Source organism: Emys orbicularis, chromosome 2, assembly GCF_028017835.1.
Source record: "Emys orbicularis isolate rEmyOrb1 chromosome 2, rEmyOrb1.hap1, whole genome shotgun sequence".
Taxonomy (NCBI): Eukaryota; Metazoa; Chordata; order Testudines; family Emydidae; genus Emys; species Emys orbicularis.
The window spans coordinates 248516462-248539282 of NC_088684.1; the positions used below are offsets into that span (position 1 = coordinate 248516462).

At 40.3% G+C, this 22821-nt stretch overlaps 1 protein-coding gene across 1 annotated transcript in view; it reads right to left on the reverse strand.

Annotated features, from left to right (window-relative positions):
* Positions 1-7249: 7249 nt before the first annotated feature.
* UMAD1 (UBAP1-MVB12-associated (UMA) domain containing 1) overlaps positions 7250-22821 on the reverse strand; it is a 139294-nt gene continuing 123722 nt past the window's right edge. The window contains 1 exon segment of the mRNA XM_065398217.1: positions 7250-8929. Coding sequence (XP_065254289.1) covers positions 8672-8929 — 258 coding nt within the window. The 3' untranslated portion in view covers positions 7250-8671.

The following is a 22821-nucleotide window of genomic DNA, read 5'->3' on the forward strand; positions in this document are numbered from 1 at the left end:
GCGATTACGGAGCTACCACATACTTGACTCTCCTGACAGATGCTCAATCCACAGGATACCTACTTTACAGTGTCTCAGACATGTGGACAGAAAGTCAAGTTGCTGCCTTCCATTTGTTTTCATGCAAATCATTTGACATTGCTGCCAATAATGTTTCAGCTCCCCCAGTTTAATGAGCTGTGATGATGATGTGTGGAGCTGCTACTTTCGCCTTGTATGGTCTCATGATTCAAACATTGATCCAGATCGCTGTGGTAGTCTTATAGTGTTTCTTGCCCAGATATCAGTTTTGAATGGTCTCTCAAACACCGTGGGCTACTGGTTTGGAGGCCAGTGAATAAGTCACTAACTTCAGAGTCCAGGGATATATCTGTTGCAAATGATGCTTCAAAGAAGATATTTTTCAGCATTGCCTTCATTTTCTTGTTCTTTGGGGAGGTAGACTGTCAATTTGTCCAAACCATGACAGCTCTTTCAAACGTAATTCGTAAGTATGAATGGAAATAATTTAGAGCCAAAAGACAATTTTGGGTAAGCAAAGGTTTTATTCCTAGAGTTGCCCCTATGTATGTACAAATTAACGGCTAGGGAAATTTCTAGTCAGATTAAGTTATTGTGGTGATAAATTTAACGAGGGTAGAAATAGTTTCACTAGATATTCTTTTAATTAAAAAAGCTCATTGATCACCTTTGCTCATCTAACATAATATTTTAATCATGTATATAAACGTAATAAAGATTTAAAACTTACTTTCATTTTAAAATTTGGAGACTATTTTTGTTGAAATTCATAGGTCTATTGCTTTTTAGTGGTATAAAGCATTTTAAGGTCTATACTCAAAATGGCAATTTTACTAACCAACAGTAGCATCTATTATTCTCACATTGGGGAAAAAAAAGGTGATCACAACTTTTTAAAATCACTTTTAGTTTCCAGAAATCTGTTACTTCGTTTACTTTATCTGTGGGGAAGAATGGATGCATCTATTGCACAGTACATGCAACATAAAATAAAATACAGAAATGCCTATAGTGAAGAGTGAGGATTTTTCTCCCAGTTATTCTAATTCCAGAAACACGAAATCTAGGAAGGTATTTTAAATTCCTTCCTTAATGCCACATCTGTTGCCACTATTTCCCCCCTCTCCCAGAACATTAAAGTTAAATAATACAGATACAGGGCTAATACCGTAAGCCAGATTCTAGTCTAAATTACACTAGTAACATCAGAATCTGACACATCTATAAATGATTCCGTAAAATTACGTCAGAGTAAAATGCCATAGTGTATTAAAAATCTGGCTTTCCTTTTTATAGTAGATATTTAAATCTACTCCACACTACCATTTAAAAGGAGACCATACGTAGTTTAACATTAAGCAACATTAATTTAACGGAAGGTAAGATCGAACAAGAGCGAACTATATTTTGACATTATGGAAGAGACAAAAAGCAAAACAAGTAACAAATAGAAAGATCCACAATACCACTTAGCCAGCAAGTCTATCTAAAAAGTTAGTGGTGCAACCAAAACTGTCTCAAATCTTTGGGCGAGAAGAACAATTTATGCTGATACATTAGTAGCTCATAATGGCAGCTGAAAGGAAGGAAAGTATGGCACAATCCAAAAGCATCACATATTGTGCAACTTGCTTGAGGGAAAGCACCAGTGGGAATATTCTTGCTAAAATGATCATGCAATAGCTAGTCCAGCAGAAATAATAACTGGGTGGGTAACAGTCTCTTACCAGGATCCTAGTACATGTCCTTATGTCTACTTTATGGACCTTATACAATTCTTTAATTCTAATAAGACACCTGTCTCTTTAAATAAAATATTTTCCATACCACTTCTGGAGGCCTGTTTGCTTGGACTGTCTAGACTATCTAAATGCCATCCTTCATGAGCCTAAGATTCTTTGAATGCTGTACTTCATCTTTTTTAGAATTCTTTTCCAGTGGATTTAGATGAATGCCCAGAACTGACATTTACAAACTGCTATATAAATATTTGAGTTTGAATGGATGCACTGAATGTGTAATGATTTCTACAAATGGTTGCATGTGAGATGTTAATTACTGAGGTTCATATATTTGTTGCTTACTTATAAGCAGTTTCCTTTACATCTTAATACTGATGTATATGTGTCAACTGACTTAACAGGACATCCTTGCAAGTAAGATCTTTGATCTCAAGAGTTTATTTTATCTCTGCAACAAAGATAAAACTGAATTGAACTGGCTGGCTGAACTAAGCCCTCTGTTTTCTCTGCACTACAGCTACTGCCTTGTTCTGGGGATATCACAACTTCCACCGACACCACCCGATGTTGCATTTTGTTGTAGAACTAGGAAAGGTCTTTCCAACTTCTTCACATAAGCTAGGCTACACACTGAAATCTTCACAACTGCTTGTTTATTATAAAAAAAAACAATTCTGAGCTGCCCATAAGCCTTTGCTTCTCTGAAAGAATCTGTCAGATTTGTGCCTACTATGTACCATGGTTAAGGAAAATCTAACTATCTTTGAGCTACTCCTTCATACTGACGGGTAAATAGTAAACCTTAGAATATTTACCTTCATGTTTTGGTATGTTGAAAGCATTCAGACCACAGGCCTGCAACAGAGAGGGCTAAAGATAAAAACAAAATAACCAAAAACTCTGTTGACAGGATGTATGCAATCAATTAAATTTTAACTCCATGACTCTATTATTTACATTACAGTACTGCCAAAAGGCCCTAGCCAGGATCAGGAGCTCTTTGTGCTAGGTACGGTGCAAATACATAAAGAATCTGTCCCTGTCCTGAAGGTCACTCTAGACAGAAACTGTGGCAACAGCAGTTTTGGTATAATGAACAGGAGGATGATAGAAGGGAGGCTATAGCTGATACTGCTAATTTTCTCTTTGAAAAAGCCTTCAAGATCTTGTTCACAGAATGAGGCGGGGACAAATGCCCCAATTATTTTCTGACTTTAACCTCCCATATGCCACGTTCTGTCCAACTGCACTTAATTTCATTCGTACGTTTCAGTTTTGGTTAGTTATGTCTTCTACAGCAAAATGATATGCAATGAAAATTGTGTCTCATCTGTTAATTTCTTTTCTCCTATCTTCTGACACTCGTACTGTGCATCCTCCTTTCCCATGCAGTTAAAGGACAGAACAAGAGGTGCAGGAGAAAGCCTTGTCCTTTCATAAGAAGCTCCAGACAGCATTGCTCTCAAAGCTGTAACAACACTTAACTGTTAAACATGAATTAATTCATAACTATTTGTAAAGAACCAAACAACATTTTAATATCCTGAAAGTGAGTAAATGGAAAAAAACAAATATATCTAAGGATATCCCAGAACCCATAACTAAGGTGGGGTAGATTCTCAGATATGGCAGTAGGAGAAAAGAAATTAGAATTTTCAGACACTCCTACTGAAGGATTTAAGAATTAGTGAGGCTCTAAAGGAGAGGGAAATTCAGAGCAAACCAGTTGTTTTTGGTAGAGTAAATCTGGATAAGAGATTAAACTACTGAAGGCACTGCCCATTGCAGAGTTCTTCTATCAAAAGTTGCATCCACAGAGGACATCATCTATTTGGTAGTGCTTTGGATCTCACTGCTTCTTCAGGACATGAAACTGTAGAAGAATGAAAATGTTGTTTTGCCTTTAGCCTAACATAAGTGTGAGCAGAAGAGCAGCCTTGCAAATACCGACAAAGATTTCATGAGATCTCTCTGCCCCAGAAATAGCCAGTGACCTGGTTGAATGAATTGTAATTCCTGGAGGACCAGATTTGCCTCTGACCTTGTCTGCTTCTGAAATACACATCTTAATCTTGAATATCAATAATTTAGAAACATCTTCCCTATAACTGACTGGCAGTACAAAGGAAATCTGAACAGAGAATTTGCTTCCCTTTAGATATGCATATTTGCTTCCCCATAAAGTTCACATCTTTCTTATTTACGTTGTTTTAGATCCAGACAAAAGAAAGGCAAAACAGTAATGTGGGGTCTGTGCAAATGGATCTTTTTGGGGAATGAAGGCTGGGATAGCTCTCAGGCCTGAAGGAGACCGTGTCATTGTGAAAGATGCTGAGTTGTGGCTCACTGACAAGGTCTCCAATTCTGAAATTCTTCCGAGGTGATTCAAAGGAAGAGGATAATTACCAGACTTAATCACCAGGTAAGGAACATGCAAGATTAATGGTGGAAATATTGGGGAAATAGGGAAGACGACAAACTCTGCCACTTCAAGGAATCTTTTTATATATTGATAATAGTAAAATCAGACCCTGTCTGCCTAATTCTAGTAGTTTATACAAAGTCGCCACATGTAGCTTCAGAATGTTCAGCCTAAGGACCTAGGATAGATACAGAAATGGAGAGGCATTGAACATGCTTTGCTTTTTGTAGTCCTTTGCTTAGCCCTGTTAAGCCTTCTTCCCTGCTAAAGCATGCTAGAAGAACCTTCCTTTGAAATGGTTTATGAAGGGGGAAGTTCCTCTTTAATAGTTTGGTCAATATCTTACGAACTTAAAAAAGTTATATTTAATTTTGCTACCTTGTTAATGTAACACCACTATATCTGGCAATACTCGAGTGGGGGTGCAGGCAGGAACTGTTCCCCATCCAAAAAAACCCTGGGAATTTGGAATTGTTATGTTGCTGTTGAATGGGTGGAACAATCTGTAGCTTCCTATGAAGGAAAGGGCTTATATCCCCATAGTTTCAGGTCTGATTCTTCCCCATACTAGATGTAGAGAGAAGAGAAAACCCAAAGCAGGATTGTCAGACGTTTAATTCACAAAAAGTTGTTTCTCTGATATACATTCTAGTCTTTTGTGCAAACAGCGCAGTCTTCCGGGATAAAAACCTTGTAGCTCTTAAGAATTTACATTTTTTTCATCAATTTGCCTGTTATCCATGAAGTTAAAAAATAAACTATATATAAATTGTATATCAGTTTGAAACACTAGTAATTACACTCTTGAATATGCTCTTTGCCTTCTTCCTTTTATATTTGTTCCAGGACCAAAGCCTACACCTGTAGTCACACAAAGGGTAAACTTGGAAACTGCAGCACTGAGATGTCAAGCTTCAGATTGTACTTTCCAGGAAATAGCAGCAACTGTGCCTGTGGCTGTCTCCTTGGCAGATTTCTTGTACACCCTATTATCTAGTTCCATTTCTGGTTTTGCTTGTCGCTAAAGAGCTGTTTGTAGGGGCTGGTTCATGATCAGCCTGCTGTCGGGCTGTTCTGGATGCAATTATTCTTTGATTTACCACTGAACATGTGGACTTCGCTCTTTTTTCCTACATTTTAAAATTAGGCCTTTCCAAAGTCTTAGTCACATCTTTTTCAGACGAAATAAAAGATGTTTTGTTAAGTTTGATTTATAACAGAATATTCATAAGGAAGCCATCACACATTATAGAGGATATCCCTTGCAAAATGAGGTTTTGTTAACCATAGATTACACTCAAAGCCTCCCCTGAAAAAAAACAAAAGGGACTCTGTCTAGGTAAACTGTTTATTAAAAAATAAAGGCCTGTTACTGCACCTACTGAAGTCAATGGAAAAGCTTCCATTTTCTCCAGTGAAACAGGATCAGACCCTAAATGTCTATAAACATTAGCTTTTGAGATGACAACTCAATTTCTCTTGAGAGATTATTGGTACTGTAAATGAAAAACTTCAAAGCTATCAAAAATCGCTATCAGATACATAATACACATAAAACATCATTTTGAATTGTTCCAGAATTTTTTATATTGAACGTGTAATAGAGCAACTATGATACTTTATGACACTTAAAATATGTTAATATTAACTATCTCTGCTTAGAAATTATTAAAATGATTATTTTTGTATGCTGCTTTAAATTAAATTTCTTCATTTATGGCCAAATAAATATTCAAGCCACACTGTATAAAACAGTTTGGTATTTGTTAAATTGACAAACCAGTGATAAATATAAATGTATTCCAATGTATATACATCCATCTACTAACCATTTAACGTGTATGGTCATTAAACACATACATAAATACGTATCACTCTCTTCAGTCTAAGGTTTGAATGGAAACAGCTATATTCTAAAGCATTTAATTTTCTAATGATGTAATGTCGTCATCATGTTAGTAGTGGGCAAGTGCTCAGGAGCTAATGCACATAAATCGAATTATTTCCTAATAGATTTTTTGGGGGTGTATTTTCCATCTCCCAGTGGGAAAATTTACTTTGACTGTCTGGATACCATTAGGATTCTGTATACACTTTTTATGGATGATGTCAAGCAAGAGAGTGATTTGAGCCCCTAGGCTTTTTAGAGAGGGGGTAATGAGGAATATTGCTAGCAGGTTTGTTGTATGTAAATTTTACCCTTCCAAAGAGATACTGTTATGGCTGTAGGTGAAATGTTTGACCTACTAGCTGTATTTCATGTCGTGGTTGTGTACTTTCCCCTCCTGTGCTCATCTGCTCTTTTCCTATGCATATAGAGGCATATTGGTCTGTGAGCATTTGAGAGCAGGATTCTAGTAAGGAATGTTTTAATTTAATAAAATATCTTATAGGTGAGTGGAAAAAGTGTATTTACAAGTCTACTAATGTGGAAAGAACCAGTTCTATGGGTTTGTTGGATACTCATCTCTGTTTTGCAATTCTGCTCTTGGAATGGCTGAGTTGAGGACAAATATCAGTTATGGGATGAAAAACAATATGAACAGGAATATGCCATTTTCAAGATAGGTAAAAGTTTAAAGGTTAAATGCAAAAGAAACATGAGAATTGAGTTTAGCACTGAAAACCAGAACTTAATTAACGTCCCCACTAGCCAAGGAATTCAGCACAGAAATAGGTTCTAACCAACTTATTAAAAATCTGTTTTCCCTCTCTGTGAAATCTTAGCACTTCTTGGATCACAAAAGGTAACCTCAGAATACAGTGTCATCAGTGCCAGATGTGCCACTGGAATCTATGGGCACAACACAGAAAATATAGTATAAACTAGATTATTCATAATGTCCCTTATGTGAAACTCCATTTTGTTAAAAAAAAAAAAAAAAAAAAAGATCATACCCGATATTTATTAGTGACACTGAAAATTCTCTTGGTTATCCAAACTTATTCAGTATCCCCCCTGTTGTTGGGATAATCCTGACTGTAATGTACTATGTATGTAAGGATTAGATAATAATGGCATTCTCTTATATGTTTAAAAAGAAAGACCCACCATGTTAATATATTATTTAACCACAGCTTTTATTTAAGTGCAATATAGATACTTTCCCTGAAAACAAGTAGCTCAAAGCATATTTATAAACTTAACAGATACAGACTGCAAACAAACGAATGAAATGTATAGGTTTTCCAGAAAAAAATCTGAGAAAATATGATCATTTTAACAAACCAAAACGTAATTACAACATAGCTTCTCTATCGTTTGTGGTATTTATTATCCCAAACATCTTAAAAGCACACAAATGTGAAAACCTGTACGTATGTTTTTAAATATCCTATGTCACACATTTCTTATGAAAATACCCACTTACAGTTGGCACAGTAAATATATTTTTTCCTGATAGTCAAAACAAATTTAATCTTGCATATGGCACAGAGAATTATTTACACACACCACAAAAGACTTCAGTGAGCAGTTCATTGGGCAAGAGCAATTTAGTTAGGTTTTAGCTATAATAAAATATGCATATTCAAGGCTTGAAATGAATTTTTAGGTATTTAGTTGGGTATGGAACAATTTAATGTTTTGTAGTAGTTAAACACTGCCATCTGTATCTTTGGGCCACAATTAAAAAAACAAGGGTATGACCATTAAAAGTACATATCCTGAGATTTCTTTCTTTAGGGGGCACAAAGGTTAAAAAGGAAAAACTGATCTATGCATAAACCAGGAACACATGTGGCAATGAGAAAAAACAGCAAATGCAGGGCAGTTAGAGAGAAAACCCTTGAGAAAGACAGAGAAAGAGAGACCGAAGTGACATGGTAAGATGAACAGCAAGGTCTACTGGAAAAAGGAGAAGCTGACTAGCTTTATGTTTTGAGTATGGTAAAATCTACTCAATCATAATAACAAAGTTAAACCTGTAAACTTTCTTCAGAAGTTTAAAAAGCAGCATTTAAGACTGGAGCATCAGTTGCCTATTATAATGCAAAATAGCATGACTTCATTTACAATCAGCATTCATTTCCATCCCTGGAAAAAGCAAAGACAGTCTAAAAAGAAATATGCACAACAGGCTTTGCATTTGTGGCATCAGAGTAAAATATCAAATGCTGCAGAAGTCCATGACATCACAGGTAAGAATAATGAAATGTGTGCATATACAGCCCACTTATTGACAGTCACCAATTAATGTATTAACAGATGGATCTCTTACTCAGGATTAAACAAAACTAATAGTTCTGCTTGACTATTTTAGGAACAAATTCAGTATTTCTGAAAAGTTACTTAAGTGTAATGTAAGATGCTATGTTAAGGAATAAAACAGTATGAGATTTTAATTATTTTAGTTTTTATGCATGTGTTATATAAATGGCATACCACAAAAACATTTAAGCAGTTAATTACACAAATATTTTGTTTTGTAACTTATCTTCAAGTTGTCACGGTGCACATTCAAAGGGACAGAAAGATAAAGACATATTACAAATCACAAAGCACTGAATTTTCAAGTGTAAAATCATACCAAAATCTTGATAAATTATCATTGATGTTGTAGGAGAGCAATTGGTCTGGAAGGCCATTAGAGGTGTCCTGTACTGCTAGCACATGGGGTGCTAGGGTGAAGGGTACATCACTGAGGAACTCTGACATGAAATGATTGCTTTCCAAATGTTGACTTGTCTCATTTCCCTCCTCAGCACCCACTACAGTCAAATGTGAATGTTTTTCTGTATTTGGCTAAAGAAAACAAAGGAACAATAATTTAGACACTACAAATTACAAAGTTTAAGCTTTACACTTGAAAACATGATGACCTACTTATAATATGCAGTAGTGGTGTTTGGTTGGGGTAGACTACAAATTGAATTCTTAATGCCTACCATGGCAATTCCTTGAGTCAAGCTTAGTTTAGCCAAGGCTGTATTAACAATGGATTTTTCTGAATGAATAATGGCAGTTTTTCTGGCCACATAATCCTACTATACAATTGTGAACACTGATTGACAAATATACCAATGTAGACTAATTTAAAATGGAAATTGCCCAACTGGTTGGGTGTGCCTGTAATGACCACATAAAGTGATTGTTTGTTTTTCTTGTTACATGCACTAACAGTTTTTGCACAATGTGACCATCATAGATTATTGAGCAAGTACTGATAAAAAGAAAAATCTGGGCAGTTTACTTCAAAATCCTGCTATGCAGATTAAACAAATTATATGGTCCATTAGATAGGGTACTGGATTAGGGGAGACCTGAGTCCTGACCTGTTGTGACACCTTGGATAAATTACAATCTCTATCTCAAACTATGGTCCACAGACCACTCCTTTCAGGTGGTCTGCGGATAGTTCCCTCTAAAGTGCGCGCCTGGGTGGCCGCACATGAGAGAATGAGGGGGCACCCACCTAATTAGTGGAGCCGCGCTGGCGTGGCTCCACTAATTAGGTGCCTGGACCCTGGAGAAGAAGCACATGTAAGGTGAGGTGGTGGCCTTGGGGGGAATAGGGGGTAGGTGGGAGGGGGAAGTGGGGTGAGAAGAGGTGGTGGGGGGAATTTAGGATGTGCAGGGCTGCGGCAGCCCGAGAAAGAGGCGACTTTCCCCAGCTCCAGGGCTGGGGCTGCCGGGGAGAAACAGCCTTCCTCTCAGCCCCAGCTCGGGGGCTGCCACAGCGGGGGAGAGAGGGAGAGACCCTCCCCCCTCCTTCTCAGCCCCAGCTCAGGGGCTGCCGTGGTAGGGAAGAGAGGGAGAGACCCTCACTCCTCCTTCCCAGCCCCATTTCGGGGGCTGCTGCGGCGGGGGAGAGAGAGCGCATCCATCACATTAGAAAGGTAAGACTACTGATATTAAAACATGAGTTGTGTGCTTTTATATGTAGAACAAAAACACATTATTAAGCTTTTTTTACATCGCGCTTTACAATAGTTAGCTAACAGTACAAACAACATTTGGAAAGATCATTAAGTGGTCTGCTGAGACCCTCAGCAATTTTCAAGTGATCCGTGAAAAAAAAAGTTTGACAACCTCTGCTCTATCCTATAGTTTTGCCATATTTAAAACAGAGACACTAAACCCTCCTTCCTTTGGAAAGCACTTTGAGATCTATGGATGAAAAATACTCTACAGGAAGTAAATATTATATTGCTATTTATATCTTTAAAGCACTGTACAAACATTTGTTAATAATTCACAGCATCTCTGCGAGGTAAGTGATTACTGTATCTCCATTCTATAGAAGGGCAAACAGAGAGAGAGATGTTAAGTGACTTGTTCAAATCCAGTTAGTGATAGAAGGGCATAGAACAGAGCTCAAATTCGATTCCCAGCCCCGTGTTTACTCCTTTAAACCACTCTCATATACAAGTAAATGCAAATATAGAAAAACCTAAAGAATATTTTTATTACTAAGGAAGGAATGTAAAGTTATATGATCAGCGTGAACATAAATTTTCAAACAGTTGGACAAGTTTTTAAGATGCATGACTCCCATTAACTTTAAAGGGAGTCAAAGCTAAGATGAGCAATGCTAGATTTCTGTGTCATCTGCACATAACTATAGTTCTTGTGGAGAAGCTAAGGGTTGTGGCTGCTGGCAGGGGATAGTTCGGGCTTTTGGTTCCAGCGAAATTATAAGAGGCAGTTGAGTCTTTTGGCAAGGGGATGGGGAGGGGTGACATTTTCCCCTTGTGGGCAGGACTGGAGATGTCTTGAAAGCAATCTGATAGCAAATAGATGATTCTCATCTAGTAATGATGGATAAACAAACACTAGATAACTGTCTACTAAAATGATCAGCAGTGAAAGAGTTAACATTTACAATTCATTAGGTTTCAGAGTCATCACACTGCTGAGATTAATAAGGAAATGCTGACCTCTCAGAACTACTGTTTCAGAATAAGGAAGGAAGTACTCAAACACTTACATTTGGTTTGCATTTGGAAGGCTTTCTTTACAATGATAAAGGCTAGACATTTAAAACTTAAGATCTACTGCACAAAATCCACAATCACAGAATATATATGAACACTCACCTTGGGTTTGGAAATTTTACGAGATATCTAATATCCAGATGAACAAACGTAGTAGCCAAAATAGATACAAAAGATGGCGTTCCACTGTCCATAGGCAATGCCCAGGTGAAAAGAGAACCTTCCACCCAGCTGCTGGGATTCACTCTAGGTGGCTACCTTTGAACTTAGGTTGTGGTCTCCCTCTTTCATACCAGCCTCTGGTGTCAAAGCTGAAGGCCCTATCTCCTTGAAAAGAAGGAATATTCTCTTTCTCTCTTCTCATATCTCATTCTAGAGCCTCCTGTCAACAGAATATGCCTATGGTTGGGTTTCTGCTAGTCTAACCCACTCTCACCCAGCCCCTTGGCTGTTGCAATATGGGTGTGTGTCTGCTACTCAGCTCTCCCCTCTGCTTTCTAGCTGCTACAATGGATGTGTTTCTTTTATTCTTCATCCCATCCCCAGACTCCCTTTTCGGGGTCTGCATTCTTGTGAGTAGCTCCAGTACTTGCTTGTGCTGTTGCTCATAGTTTTGAAAAGGATTAGCAGAATGAAACAGACAGGGTCCTGGTCAGTTTCTTTCTTTTGCCTCTGGGATCTAAGTGACAGCAGTGAAAATTAATAAAAGAGTATGTTCAATTTTAACTCTGCTGAAGGTTTCCAAAGCTGCAAGGAACAGCTGAGACAATGGAGCTGTATATCTGCAAGCTCAGTAAGACGTTCTTGCACTGGTTTATACTCCATTCCATTATCTTTGCAACTATCAAGGCCAGCAAAAAAAAAATTATAAAAAGGAATCTTAGATTATATAGCAGTTCATCTCATTGGGAAAGCTTCCTACTTGCCGAGAGCAAACAGGAAAGTGGATTTTCAAGCTCTGCACGATAAAAGAATTCATACTGAAATAAAACTATCCTGCCTATATAGACACTTTCTTTTCTGAGAACTTTGATTATCAGAAGGAAGCACACTAGTTTAACAATTCAGTTTCATTTAGAAAAGAAGCAATAAAAAGACCAGGTATCTGTACCTTTAATTTCTAACCTCTAAATAAAAAGGCATGTTTACCTTTAAACTGTACCCTGCACAAGCATCACAGTCACTTTCTCTCTCCAGATAACTGTCCTATTTGGGCTTTTTTAGAGGTGCTGGTATCTACTTGTATTACATTAGCCTCATGCTGGCAAGCACAGATCTGAGTCAGAGACAGTAAATGGAGGTTAGGAAAAGGTGGTATTGTAAGAGTTTGGTTATAAGGGGTCTTCATATAACACTTTTTCTCACCTTCCTAGGGAAAAAGGAGCCCTCATTTGCTGTCCTGATCCTATGGCCTAGATGATAATCAGAAATCCCTAGACTCCTACGTTTGTTTGGAAGACTACACTCTTAAGAACACCTGTTTACATCCTAATTGGCCCACAAAGTGGATGAATTCAATTTACAATGCAAATTAGAACATTATGTGCCAAAATTAGTTTAAAATAAGATGAAAAATACAGGCATGTGGTACACAGAAAGACAGTTACATATCCCCTCTTCTTCCATGTAATAAATGTCAGCCTGTGAAAGGTGCAAATTGGTAGCACTGGAAATGTTAGTGCAAGATAATAAAATAAAAAAGGACTGCTAATTTACTTCAACCAGTGGTTGGATTAAGAGGAAAATAAATTGACATTATTTTACTCTTAAACCCCATTTTCACCATACTCCCAATCCTCACAATTGTCATTCACCAAATCCACCCTGTCAGGTATTTCTGTATTACATAGATATGCATGCTATTTAACTTATAAAAACAGAATTGCAAGAATAGCTCTGAATAGCTGGGAGCAAAGCAGCATGTGAAAGATAGGAGCTGAAAGAAAAAATACTGGGACATCAAACCTGTTACTGGAATAATCTGATCCCTGGCTTCAACAATGCCGTGGAGAGAGAGCCTCAAGTTCTATATGGGTAAATTGAGGCTCAGAGAGGTGTAAAGTGGTTTGTCCAATGTCACAATGCGAGCCAACGCCAGAGATGGGAACAGTGCATGTACCACTGGAACACAGTCTCCTCAGTGAAAACAAGTATGTGTTTTTACTATTTTAAGATGTTCACATTCATTGGTTTGTTTAGAGAGAGTCACACAATACACTAATTTGCTGAAAGAATTCCCACCTCCTGCTGTTGTGGAGAAATAAATGTCTCAGGGGGATCAATTCTCTGCAACACCTAAACTAAGGTTAGGTGCCATGGATAAAGGGGGGCTTACAGAGACCTGGTCACTGTTCCCCGATTCCACTCTGCTGGGTCCTGGCATCACTTAAACCTGCAGGGGGATTCTTTACATTGTGCTGCTGGTATGACGCCTTCTGCCAGCAGAGAATCAGATGGAATGGATCCTGGTTCTCCCCCCCGACATGTCTTCTCCTTATGCCAGCTCCAGTGTAGAAGGTGGTGGCAACGCATGATAAAGCCACCACTGCCGGCTTTACACTAGTTGAAAATAATCCCTACAAAGGGGGAAGTCCCCAGGGGATTTCTCAAACAAGGGTAAATTCACTTTACATTGTGTAAGCAGCACAAAGTGAACGTAGTCAACTGGAAAATCCAACCCCACGTTTGCACTTTTTAACCCCTTCAGTACTGTCGAATACATCCAGGTATCTGGTATAAAATGCAACTCCATTCTTTATCATCATTTGTTTTATGATAGTTCCCATCTATGTACTACATACTGTACACACATATAAGGAAAACAACTCAGTTCTGAATAGTTCACAATTTCGGAAATGTTTTTTTCCTATATTGTCTGGGGTACCCAGTACATGTAATCATGGTCCTTTGCAGTAAAGAAGTTGCATCAGAATGCATGCAAGAGAGATTAGGTAAGATCTTCCACATACAACTATTATAAAGCTAGGAACATTTTTATGCCCCAGAACCTTGACAGTGTCCTTTAACATTAAATACATTCCTCTCTCTCTCTCTCTCTGACTCTGGACAAATAACAGTAACACCTAGGATAATGCCCTCAACACCCAGATTTGATGCCAACTACAGCAGCACAACAAAGAGAACTGGACTCTCTAACAGAGCACTTTTTCAGTTTGTTAAAATCACCAAGCCAGTTACAATATGCATATCATTACAAAACTGTAGTATACAATCAAAGTTGAGGTTATAAAATGGCTTATGTTTTCATGCATGTATCCTTCAACCACATTATTTACAGCAGCAAATCTGAAGAATTTGATATCCCACATTAGTCACACTGGTTTCTATTTAAACTTCTAATTTGTTTATCCAGTTTACACAATTTCTGAAATACAATGCATTTCAAAGTATATTCTCTGGACATTTCCTAAAGAAAACACTGCCATATTGTGGCACATCATCCTACTAAAACAATATAAATTAAATGCATTCAGAATATCAAACAATTTACGTTTCATCAAATGAATTTACAGGAGGAAATGGTTACACAGAATTAACTCACATAAATGGGGCCTTTTCTTCATCAGTGAGCCAACATATTTTTTTCAACATCAAAAGGCATAAAATAGATGGCATTTGGACAGGAAAGAAGAGATACACAGTATACAGGTATGGAAAATGTTTAGCCATCATGAGTTAGCGAACAGGAGCAGCAAACAGGGGAGTTTTGCAATAGTTTTCGTCAAACTGGAGCAGAAGGAAACAGTCCCAGAGTTGGGATCCTCCTTCCAGATGCTGTCATGGTATCCTCTCACACTAAGGATACCTCTCTAGGGGACGGGACTCTAGGGGGAGGGGGGCAGGGAGAGATAGCTCAATGGTTTGAGCATTGGCCTGCTAAACCCAGGGTTGTGAGTTCAATCCTTAAGGAGGTCATTTAGGGATCTGGGGCAAAAATCTGTCTGGGGATTGGTCCTGCTTTGAGCAGGGGATTGGACTAGATGATCTCCTGATGTCCCTTCCAACCCTGATATTCTATGATTCTAAGAGACAGGTAATAGTAATGGGGGATTTGATTGTTAGAAATACAGATAGTTGGATTTGTGATGACTGGGAGAACCGCATAATGAATTGCCAAATGGGTGCAAAGGTTGCAGACCTCTCAAGACATCTAGATGGACTTATGTGTAGGGCTGAGGAAGAGCCAGTTGCCAATGACATACAGAAAGATAGCAGAGAGGCCCTGAAGACCAAATGTAGGCTGCTAGGTAAGAGACGAAAGTCCAGAACCTCCATGATAGCATTCTCTGAAATGCTTTCAGTTCCACGTGCAGGGCCAGTTCCACCTAGGGTGAACAGACAGCAAGTGTGAAAAATCGGGACGGGGGTGAGGGGTAATAGGAGCCTATATAAAAAAAAAAGACCCAAAAATCAGGACTGTCCCTATAAAATTGGGACATCTGGCCACCCTAGTTCCACAGGCAGAACTGCAGTGTCAACGCATAGATGAGATGACTGTGTTCAGAGGAGGAATTTACGTTTGTTAGGAACTAGGGAACCTTTTGGGAAAGGAGGAGCCTACAGAGAAAGGAGGGGCTCCTCCTAAACCAAAACAGAACCAGATTAAAATTAAAAAGGTGGTAGAGGAGTTTTTAAACTAAGAGCTGGGGGAAAGCAGATTGTGCAGAGGAGCACACAGTTCGGACAGACACATCCCTTAGGGAAGGATTTATTAAAGGGGATATAGCCTAGTAAAGAGAAGAGGACAGAAGCTGATAAAGTACAGGGCAGGAACTGAAGAGAAACAGTCAAACGAACGAGAGTCCCATTTAACTACATCACATGCAGGCAGACTCAACTAAATATTGACAAATTTAATAAGTGCTTGTATACAAATGCAAGAAGTCTAAATACTAAGATGGGTGAACCTTGAGTGCCTAGTGTTAAATGACAATATTGATATAATAGGTATCACAGAAACTTGGTTGAATGATAATAGTCAATGGGACACTAATACCAGAGTACCAAATATAAAGGAATGACAGAGTAGGTCATGCTGGTGAGGGAGCAGGATTATATGTTAAATAAAGAATAGAGTCAAATATAAATCTTACATGAAACAAATAGTACCTACCACAGAATCTCTATGGATAGACATTCCATGCTTGAATAATAAGAGTAGAGCAGTAGGACTATACTACTGCCCACCTGATCAGGATAATGACAGTTACTGTGAAATGTTCAGGGAGATTAGAGCGGCTACAAATTAGAAAACCCAATAATAATGGGGGATTTAAACTATCCCGATATTGACTGGGAACATGTCAACTCAGGATGGAATGCAGAGATAAAATTTCTAGACACCATTAACAACTGCTTCTTAGAGCAACTAATCATGAAACCCACAAGGGGAGAGATCATTCTTGATTTAGTCCTAAATGGTGCACAGAATCTGGTCGAAGAGGTGAATATAGCTGAACTGCTCAGTAATAGCAACCATAATGTAATTAAATTTAACATCCTTGGGAGTGGGGAGGGAAATAGGAGGTAAACCAGAGAAACCCACCACAGTAGCATTTCATTTAAAAAATGAGGAAGATAGTTAAATGGAAATTAAAAGGAACAGTCACAAGAGTGAAATGCCTACAAGCTGCATGGAAACTTTTAAAAAACATCATAATGCAAGCTCAAATTATATGTATACCTCAAATTAAACAAACAAACAAAAAAAGTAAGAGGACCAAAAAGATGCCAACATGGCTAAACAACAGAGTAAAAGAGGTGGTTAGAAACAAAAAGTCACCTTTTAAAAATTGGAAGTCAAATCCTACTGAGGAAAATAGAAAGGAACATAAACTCTGGCAAGTCAAATGTAAAAGTATAATTAGACAGGCCAAAAAAGAATTTGAAGAGCAACTAGCAAAAGACACAAAAACTAACAGCAACATTTTTTTAAGTATATCAGAAGCAGGAAGCTTGCTAAACGATCAGTGGGGCCACTTGATGATCGAGATGCAAAAGGAGCACTCAAGGAAGACAAGGCCATTGTGGAGAAGCTAAATTAATTCTTTGCATTGGTCTTCACTGAAGAGGATGTGAGGGAGTTTCCCACATCTGAGCCATTCCTTTTAGGTGACAAATCTGAGGAACTGTCCCAGACTGAGGTGTCATTAGAGGAGGTTTTGAAACAAATTGATAAATTAAACAGTAATAAGTCACCAGGACCTGACGGTATTTGCCCAGGAGTTCTGAAGGAAATCAAATATGAAATTACTGAACTATTAACTGTGGTATGTAACCTATCCCTTAAATCAGGCTCTGTACCAGATGACTGGAGGATGACTAATGTCCTATCAATTTTTTTGTTTTTTTAAAGGCTCCAAAAGCGATCCTGGCAATTACAGACCAGAGTGCCTAACTTCAGTACCAGGCAAACTGGTTGAAACTACAGTAAAGAACAGAATTATCAGACACATAGATGAGCATGATATGTTGGGGAAGAGTCAACAGGGCTTTTGTAAAGGGAAACAATGCCTCGCCAATCTATTAGAATTCTCCGAGGGTGTCAACAAGCATATGGATGAGAGTGATCCAGTTGATACAGTGCACTTGGACTTTCAGAAAACCTTTGACAAGGTCCCTCACCAAAGGCTTGTAAGAAAAGTAAACAATTATGGGGGAAGATCCTCTCATGGATCAGTAAGTGGCTAAAAGATAGGAGACAAAGGGTAGGAATAAAAGGTCAGCTTTCACTGTGGACAGAGGTAAATATCTGGGTCCCCCAGGGATCTCTATTGGGACCTGTGCTATTCAACATATTCATAAATGACCTGAAAAATGCTGAGCTGGCAAAGTTTGCACACAATACAAAATTACTCAAAATAGTTAAGTCCAAAGCAGACTTCAAAGAGTTACAAAGATCTCACAAAACTGGGTAACTGGGCAACAAAATAGTAGTGTAGTTGGGATTATGTTTTCCAATGTGCATTACTTTGCATTTATCAGTATTGAATTTCATCTGCTATTTTGTTGCCCAGTGGAAATAGAACCCAAATCTCTTGACCCAACTAAGCCACAATTCCTCTTATTTGAAGAATGTTTGATTGATCATATGCCTATTCCCTCTTTGTACACAGGAAGGAAGTGCCAAGGGGGAGAGTAACAGGGCTAGCTGAGCCCAGTCTCAAAGAGGCCTCAGGGAAGAAAAGACCTCTGCTCCTCTCAGGTCCAGAGGAGAGGGCCTAAAGCACACGGGACACTGTAAAGAGTACTGTTGCACAGGACTGTAAGCATGTCGATGGAGGGAACTGAAATAAATGGTGGATACACTACCAGCAGAATCAGAGACAGTTTCTGTGATGGAGGCAGGTGCAGGGTCCATCCTGCTACACGCGCACACACCTAAGTGTACCATGGAACATTTCCTCCACTAGGCACATTAAGTCCTCCGGCACCCCATACTGGGGGTAGCAGTATCCACAGTGCTGATTGATGCACTGAGTAAAAAGCGACCATAAAGTCCATAAATGCGATGTTACCTTCCTCCTTTTGCTGCTTTAATAGTTTTTCAATAACATTCTGTAAGAGACCTGTGCAGAAACCACACTGGTTAGCTCTCATTTTTGGGCTGAGACAGTATTTTACTTGGTTCAGTAGTATGAGCATAAACACCTTCCTTGGGACAGACAGCAGCATCATTCACCTATGCTCTCCTTAAAAAAAGGATGATGCAGCCCTTTTCCCAATCTTCTGGAATGTGACTGGTTTCTCAAACTTAAGACAATGCTATGAAAACAATGAACTAAATCTGGACCTCCACTCTAACAATTCTGCTGCAATACCATCAAGACCAGGTGATTTATCCTTTCATAACTGTTTAGAGGAAATAATGTTTGTGGTCAATGTCACTGGCCTGTTTTCTGCCAGTAAACAGGATTTTGTCAGGGGTGTTTGGGGGAGGATGTACGTGTGTGTTTTTTCATGTCAGGAGTTTAGGGAGGGAAAGCTATGACAGCCACAGAGACAGCAGTGGTAGTGACCCGAAGAATGGAACAAACACTTAAGATGACTGGATTGTGGAAGCTGTGGGGTGTACATTATTTTAGGAAGTGTACCTGACAAGTGCTTCATCCAAATGAAGTACCACCTGCTAGAACTGACGGAAGAGAAAATCTGAGCTATGGAGATGCAGCTAGAAACTATGGCTGAATTTATAAGAGGATTTGAGCAGATGGAGGAAAGGAGAGAGGCAACTGAAGGGAAAACCCAAGACTTGCAGATGCATTCTGGATAAGAAAACTGTGAGGGTAAGACTGCTGGATGAAGAAAGTGGTCTATGGAATCATGTGTCTATAAGAATAAGGCAGAGGAAAAGACCCGCTAGTGAAGAAGAAATAGAGCTGAGGAATAAGTTTGCTGAGTTCCAAATGAAGGAGAGAGGCAGGCAGGGAAAGGAAGAAGAGAAAAGTAGTGAGTCCTACAAGAAGAGGGAAGAGACAATGGAGATAGGTAGACTTTGGAACTGCCGGAAGATAGAGGATGACTCACACAAGATTGCAAGTGAGAACAGAAGACAAGGTGACATGCAGCCAGAAAGCACAGAAGAGGGAAGGCCCGAGAATTGCATGAACATGAGGAAGAGGCAGGTCTACATAATTGGGGACTCCCTATTTAGAAAAACAGACAAGCCTGTCACCTGATCCGCACCCCCTGCCGCCTATAAAAAAAAAAAAAAAGCCGCTCAGACTCCAGCCTGAATTGCTGAAGCAAAAAACAAACAAACAAACAAAAAAAAACCAACGCTCCTCCTGCCGCGCACCTCCAAGGATCCTTTTGCGCACCCCCACTTTGGAGACCACTGATCTATAATACAAATGGATAAGAACTATTATGGAAAATATAGAGATGTGTGAATAAAGTGGAGATAGTTATGTCTCTTTTTGGCAGACTTAAGTCTGGTTGGTTATAAACAGATGGGAATGTATTTTTCACTCTTTCCTTCAGAGATGAAAAATTTGGGGATGCATTAGGCAGGAGCACATCCCAAGTCTTTCTTTTGGTATTATTATGCTGTGGGTATTGGAATGGACATGAACAACATATCTTGAAGAACAACAGTTACAAGAAGGTGAGTAACCCTTTTTTCTTCTTCGAGTGTTTGTTCATGTCAATTCCAATCAAGTGACTCCCAAGCCTCAGTTCTGGAGGCAGAGTCAGAGATGTCCACTGATTGGAGCACTGCTTTACCGAAGGCCGCATCGTCTCTGGCCTGCTGGGTAATTGCATAATGTGCAGTGAAAGTATGTATGGAGGACCATGTCACCACTGTGCATATTTCCCGAGTGGGAACCTGCACCAGGAATGCAGCTGGAGAAGCCTGAGCCCTGGTGGAGTGCGCCATGAGCAGAGGGACAGGTACCCCTGCCAGGAGGTAGCACTCCCAGATGCAGGACGTGATCCACAACGAAATTCGTTGGGAGGAGACTGGAAGACCCTTCATCCTGTCTGCCATGGCCACACACAGCTGAATGGACTTTCGGAACGGTTTCGTTCTCTCAATATGGAAGGCCAGCGCTCTGCGGACATCCAATGAGTGAAGCCTCTGCTCCCTGACACCCGAGTGCGGCTTAAGATAGAACACAGGGAGGAAGATGTCCTGGTTGATGTGAAATTGGGAAACAACCTTTGGGAGGAAAGCTGGATGTGGCTTGAGCTGAACCTTGTCCTTATATAACATGGTGTAAGGAGGCTCTGATGTTAGGGCCTTGAACTCGGATACCCTCCTGGCTGAGGTTATCAGTACCAGAAACTCCACCTTGTAAGAGAGAGGGAGCATGTTGCCAGTGGTTCAAAGGGCAGTCCTGTCAGTCTGGAAAGAACCAGATTGAGGTCCCAGGCTGGGACCAGCTGTCGGACTTGCTGGTATAGCCTGTCAAGACCTTTTAAGAAACAGCTGACCATAGGGTTGGCAAAGACCGACTTGCTCTCAGCACCTGGATGGAAGGCCAAGGTAGCAGCCAAGTAAACCCTTACTGATGACATGGACAGCCCCTGCTGCTTGAGGTGGAGAAGATCATCCAATATATGCAGCATAGAGGCGAGGGTGGGTAATGAACCATGTTGCGTCGACCAGATTGAGAATCTCTTCCACTTGGCCAGGTAGGTAGCCCTGGTGGAGGGCTTTCTACTGCCAAGAAGGACTTGTCTGACCAGGTCCAAACAAGAAAGCTCCATCGGGTTCAGCCATTGAGCTTCCATGCCGTGAGGTGTAGCGACTCGAGGTCCAGGTGCTGGAGACGACCATGATCCTGGGTCAATAAGTCCAGGAAGAACGGCAAGGTGGCTGGGGCTTCCATGGACATTTCCAGGAGCGATGTGTACCAGTGCTGGCGAGGTCAGGCTGGAGCTATCAATATCACCGAGGCTTGTTCCCTTTGTATTTTGAGCAGTACCTTGTGAATGAGCAGAATAGGCGGAAACACGTATAGGAAATGGCCTCCCCATGGGAGGAGGAACGCGTCCACGATGGAGCCTGGGCTGTGATTCAGGAAGGAGCAAAACTGCTGACACTTCCTGTTGCAGAAGTCCCAAAACATGAGGACTTCCTGGCACAGGAGAGTGTAGCGTGCACCCTCCTGTTTGTTAATATAGAACATTGCCGTGGTGTTGTCTGTCATTACTGACATACATTTCCCTGATATGTGGGTTTGGAAAGTCTGGCATGTCAGGAGCACCAATCTCAGCTCCCTGACATTGATGTGGAGAGTGAACTCCGCCCGAGACCTGAGGCCTTGAGTCCTGAGATCTCCCAGATGTGCTCCCCAGCCCAGTGCTGATGCATCTGTCACTAGTGAGAGAGACAGCTGAGGACTGGTGAAGGGGACCCCTGTACATACTACGTGAGGGTCAAGCCACCACCAGAGGGAGTTGAGGACCTGGCGAGGCTGGGTCACGATCCTGTCCAGGCTGTCCTGAACTGGCTGATACACCAATGCTATCCACGACTGGAGGTAGAAGTCTGAGTCTGGCATGCTGCACCACATAGGTACAAGTGGCCATGTATCCTAGAAGTTTCAGGCAATTCCATGCTGTGGTGGTGGGGAACTGCCTGAGACATCAAATGATGTCATGCTTCCGGGAGATATGCCCTGGCCTGTGTAGAGTCCAGCACCGCCCCAATAAATTCTATTCACTGAACTGGGGCAGCGTAGATTTCCCCACATTCAGGAGAAGGCCCAGTTTGTCGAACATCGTTCTTATGAAGTCAACCTGTGCCTCCACTTGAGCCCTGGTGCGGCACTTGATGAGCATGTCATCGAGGTATGGGAACACCTGTACCTGCTGCCTGTGCAGGAATGCAGCCACGACTGCCATGCACTTGGTGAACACTCGAGGTGTCGCTGACAGGTCGAACGGAAGGACTGTGAACTGATAGTGGTTGTTCACCACAAACCTGAAGTTCCTTCTGTGGGACGGAATGATTGCAATATGAAAATACGTGTCCTTCAAATCGAGGGCGGCATACCAGTACCCTGGATCCAAGGAAGGGATGACGGAGGCCAAAGAGACCATGCAGAACTTGAGTTTCTTCATTAACTTGTTGAGCTCCCGCGGGTCTAGGATGAGCCTGAGCCAGCCTTTGGCTTTCGGTATTAGGAAACACCGGGAATAGAAGCCCTTGCCCTTCTGCTCCTGAGGAAA